This window comes from Centrocercus urophasianus, unplaced genomic scaffold (genome assembly GCF_019232065.1).
Source record: "Centrocercus urophasianus isolate 14NV4802_14NV808 unplaced genomic scaffold, USGS_Curo_1.0 seq_10, whole genome shotgun sequence".
In the NCBI taxonomy this organism is placed as follows: domain Eukaryota; kingdom Metazoa; phylum Chordata; class Aves; order Galliformes; family Phasianidae; genus Centrocercus; species Centrocercus urophasianus.
Window position 1 is genome coordinate 48,250,775 of NW_024884142.1, and position 4,788 is coordinate 48,255,562.

Below are 4,788 nucleotides of genomic sequence, written 5' to 3' on the forward strand. Positions count from 1 at the left end.
TCCCTTATTCCTTTATCCTAAAATGTTTGTTCCTCTCATTTTCAGGAGATGCATGCAAAATGTACGGTGGTGTACAGCCCAAGGGAAAATCTGTTTTAGTGGTGGCTTACACCAAAGAGAGAGGTTTCTTCTCCTGCCTGCAACAAGCCCTGTGGCTAACCAGTGTGTGACTGTGTGACAAGTGATTAGAAAGTCTCTTGTTTAGTTTTCCCATGTAAACAAAATGCTTTTTCATAACTGTTACTCAAGTCAATAGCAGCACTATTTGGCAAACAAACTTGTCTTCAAGAACATTTTCTGGAACTGTTTATACTTTGTTCCTGAAAAAGAGACCGAGAACAGTTGCAGTATAGCTGAGTGTGCTGCTGATGGGACAGGATGGGGCCAAGTTAAAAAGGGTGTGCCCCTTTCTACTTCTGTTCAAGCACACTCTTTCCAAAGGCAAAACTTGGTTTGCACTTGTACTTCATGGGCATTATGGATAAATGATCTGAGCCAAGGACATCTACTTTGTCCGTGATAAATATTAAAAATACAGCACTTGTATCTGAAAATTTTAAGCTATTTTTAAGAACTTTTTTTTTCTGCATCTGAGTGCCAATTGACTGCCAAAAATTTTGCCTTGATGAGGAAATAGTGTTCAAAATTCCCCAAAATGTCATCAGGGTAGCATTTTGCTAATAAGTAGCATGTGGATCACATGATTCTGTAGCATAAATATTTAATAGCATATGTTGGGAATCACCACATAATTAAATTGTAGATTTGTTTGTCATCAAAGGTGATTTTCCCATTTTCATGCCATTGTGATCTTTGCTGCACTGTCATAATTATTTTCTATCTCATCCAAGTGCACAGTGTAAAGAGATATATGTTACCCCACTGATCTGTTCTAATGTCTGAGATTTATTTAGAACCAGTACTTGCTCAATAGACACACTACTTACATGATCTAGGATAACTTTGAACTAGCCATCTATCTAGAAGTTTGGTGTGAGATGTGAAATCGTTACTCTACAAAACCCTATGGGAAGAAATAAAATGCTGCTTTGGGATGAAGTTATATTATGATTAGAGATGGACATTCTCATAAAATATTAATTTTACCCCAAAATAGCATTAGCACCAGGTAATGTCATAACTGTTCGACAAACATAACTCTTGCTAGCAAGAAAGGCAAACCCAAAGCTTTTTTTTTTTTTTTTTTTTTTTTTTTTTTTAATTGAAGTTAAAAAAAAGAAGGGGCAGAAGGAAGCTAATGTATTGCGCATTTTCATGCATCTTCATTCCTACAATGGTGGGAAATATTGTGTGCTTCATACATTGTAAGCTTGGAGAATGTATTGTGTGAATAAAATTGATATTTTATGAACAAATTATCCTAGAATCAATGGAAAGAGTGCAATGCAGAGCCTGAGCACCTTTCTCAGTGCTTTGACATGCATTTTTATTATGTCAACAGGCAGCCTGGCTCTTCAGTACATTAAATGGAGTCTTGTGTTTTCTTATTTTCCAGTAAGAATCAACAATTTCCTTTAATTCCTAGTGAGTTTCTCAGATTACTGCTTTAATTTCTGAGGGTAAGGCCAAGTGTGTAATCTGCTCATCCACTTTTAACTATAGCTCTCATGCTGCAGTAGCTTCAGTCTCAGGTTATTGCAACTGCTGTGCTTCCCTTTGATAACGCCATCCTGTAACAATGTGCACTGCTCCCCCATACCCTAGGGTAATGTTAAATACATCTGCCTGCCGACTGGCTTTCTGTTCTTCATTAACCTCTGTTTCCTCTGCTCCCAGTTGTCAGTAGAAGCTGCTCGACTGACTGTTGCTTCACTCCAACAAAGCATTTGTGCCTATGGTGTCTGAGTATGCATGGCTCAGTCAGCTCATTCATTTTTAAGTGAACAAAACTTGCTCCTGACATCACAGCCATTTCTGGCTTGCAGTGATACTTTCCCATTTGGGCACAGCTGTCTTCTGTGTGAGAAAAGTCACATTTGTGGGCCATTTCACTAGATCTTAATGGCAGCAGAAGAGCTTTGAGATGCGAAACCATGTGTGACTTGCAAACACTGCTGGGTGGGACAGCAAAGGTGAAGAGTTATGAAATTTAGCTTCAGCACTTGAAAATCTTTTTCAGAAGAAATTCTGCAGTTAATTTCTCTAAGTGTCAGCATGGAAACCCTGCTTCTTCATGAAATACTTGGATAGAAGAAATAGAAGGGAGCCCCTGGCACCCTATCCCAAAAACTCCCTCTACACGAGCAGGTGCAATTCTCACATGGCCTTCCTGGAGTTCCCCTCCTGGGAATGAATTGAGCTTGCATGGGTTGAAGCACCACTCTTATCTTATCTTGGATGCATTGGGTCCCCTGGTTACTCAGATAACTGATCCTCGTAAAAGAAAGAGATTTACACAGCAGACAACTCATGCACGAACAGTAGGGCTTGAGGGAAAAGTACTGCATATGTCACCACTCAAAACTGCAGACAGTGTTTCCCTCCTTGCTTGCTATTTCCCCACTCACACTGCTAGGAACTGGGACGGTGTGTGTCCAAGTCCACAGGCTTTGCTGCTGTCTTCCCGCACCCTGCAAGCTACACATGTGCTGCTGATCAGCAACAGCTTGTGCCCGGTCCCGCCGCCTTACCTGCTGCAGCTGGCAGCTGGCGGAGGTGCCCGCTGCCTCTGCCACCTTCCTCATCCTCCCCTGCTCTCATCGCCTGGCACTGCTGGCCAAGCTCCTCTGCACTCTGCTCGGGTGCCATCGTCGCCTCAGCTGGAAGCCTCTCAGAGGGTGAATGTCCTCCCCAGACTGGAAAGGAAAGCCCAGCTGATTTTCGTCATTGCAACAAGTTGCTGGAGCTGGCTGAAACCAAATGCGGACTGCAAAGTGGTTTGTGCACAACTTTGTTGCTATTTCAGAAGGCTTTGCCCTTTGCAGTGACACAGGCTGTTGCTATTCTTGGGAGCCTATTGCAGGCGAGGGGAGGGACATCTGTCGGAAGCATTGCTGTTGCCTTTTAACAAATAGTTGGAGACATCAGACATTCGTGCACAGCACGGCGCACATTCCTTACCCACTAGCTTAAGGGATCTCTTTTTTTCTCTTCTCCCTCATGCTCATACACATGTTTTTTTAAGCAGAGAAAGCACATGGAGGGGAGGATCTGGAGTGTGTGCTGTGTCAGCTGAATTTCAGGCGCTGAGCACACATGCACACAGTGTCACTTCATTCTTTTGAGGCATGAGCAAGTTGTGCTGAGAAACAGCAGCAAAACTATGACATTCCTCTGCACTCCAGGAAGATAGAAGGCAGGTTTTCATAGCATAAATGCACACACTATTTTACAACCAAATATAATGGCAAGCCAATCTCTCTCCTGTAACATTTAGGGAAAAGCTGAGATTGTCTCATTTTTAGGGAGACAAAGGCTTGGTTTTGAGAGCTGCTGGAGTTGCTCCATGCCTACTATCTTCAGCAGAGTCAGTGACCAGGGGTGGACCACATGAGCAAGGAAGGCTACAGCAGGGGAAGTAAGCTGCCTTTGGGGGCTGCCTGCCTCATCCTGGTCCTGCTCCTGCTCCTTGTGCAGGAGCCTCTGCGTGCTCTCAGCAAACAGGCCTCAGTGTGGCAAGTCATCCAAGTTAACCCCAGTGGGAACTGCTGTTGTATAACCTGGCAGCACTACAGGCTCTTTGTTCTCTTGCTTTCTTCCATGACTTGTTGTTTTGTCTTGGTTGGTTTTGTTTTAACACAGTGATGTCTACATACAGTGTGGGAGGGAAGGAAGATGTGGAAAGTTGGTAGCTTTGACAGTATTTCTAAGAAGGAGGAGTGCTAAACTTTTCTTTTTTTTTTCTTTTTTTCCTGGAGTAAGCATGACACGCCTTTTATCAGTGCTTGCCTAACAAGAAAATGTGACAAAATACTCTGATACTTCCCCTTCTAACAGATATACTGCTGTCAGCTTCAGATACTGGAGAACCAGTGATGCCACAGGAGTATGGATTCCAGGGAGTTTGGTTGTGGCAGCACCTTTGGTACAGAGATGATAAATGAGTATAGCTATACAGCTACCTCTCCTCTAATGTGTGATGTATTTTCCACGTAAAATGCTCACCTGCCAAATAGGACAGGATGCTATCCGGGCTGGTAACAACTTCTTGCCCCTTCCGGAGAGATGTTACTCCATCATGTGTTACACAGAAATAAACAATTTCATCTTCTAAAGAATATATTGTAAATGAGAGGCCGTTCAGACTAGGGGAGAGGAACTCTTTCCTAAATTTCAGCTATGACAATATTCCTCTGTTACAATCCAATCTGTGATCAACTTCCTTATATGGCCCATACCTCATATAACCCATAGTTTTGCTTAAGTGATGCTATCTGGAAACTCATTTAACACCTCCCAGAGATCTTCCATGTAGTGGTCCTGGAGAAGTCAGAGGACCTCCATGTCCTCTCAGGTATTTGCCCTAGGAGGATGCTTTCCAAGAAGAATGTTCACTCCCCAGGCCAGAGCTGCTGCCCAGGTGGGGATCTCCCTGGGCAGTGATTCTCACTGCCTACCAAGGAGCCAGCAGAAGAAGAGAGGTTCAGTTTCACAGAGAAGTGATGAGAGGCTCACTGGCTCTTAAGAGAGCTCTGGCAAAATGAATGGAGAAAAACCCAGTGGAATGTTAGGCATCCTGGACAGCCTGAAATGATGTATTTCTATGTAGAAAATATTCGCCATCCTTAGATAATCAGATATGCAAGAACTGACTACTTATTTTTAATA

At 43.2% G+C, this 4,788-nt stretch overlaps 1 protein-coding gene across 2 annotated transcripts in view; it reads right to left on the reverse strand.

Annotated features, from left to right (window-relative positions):
* The window catches only part of SLC2A12 (solute carrier family 2 member 12), a 30,306-nt gene extending 27,375 nt beyond the window's left edge, over positions 1-2,931 (reverse strand). For both annotated transcript variants that reach the window (XM_042828198.1, XM_042828206.1), the window contains exon 1: positions 2,652-2,931. In XM_042828198.1, the coding sequence (XP_042684132.1) occupies positions 2,652-2,769 (118 nt within the window). In that variant the 5' untranslated portion in view covers positions 2,770-2,931. The remainder of the gene's footprint in view (positions 1-2,651) is intronic.
* Positions 2,932-4,788: the final 1,857 nt, after the last annotated feature.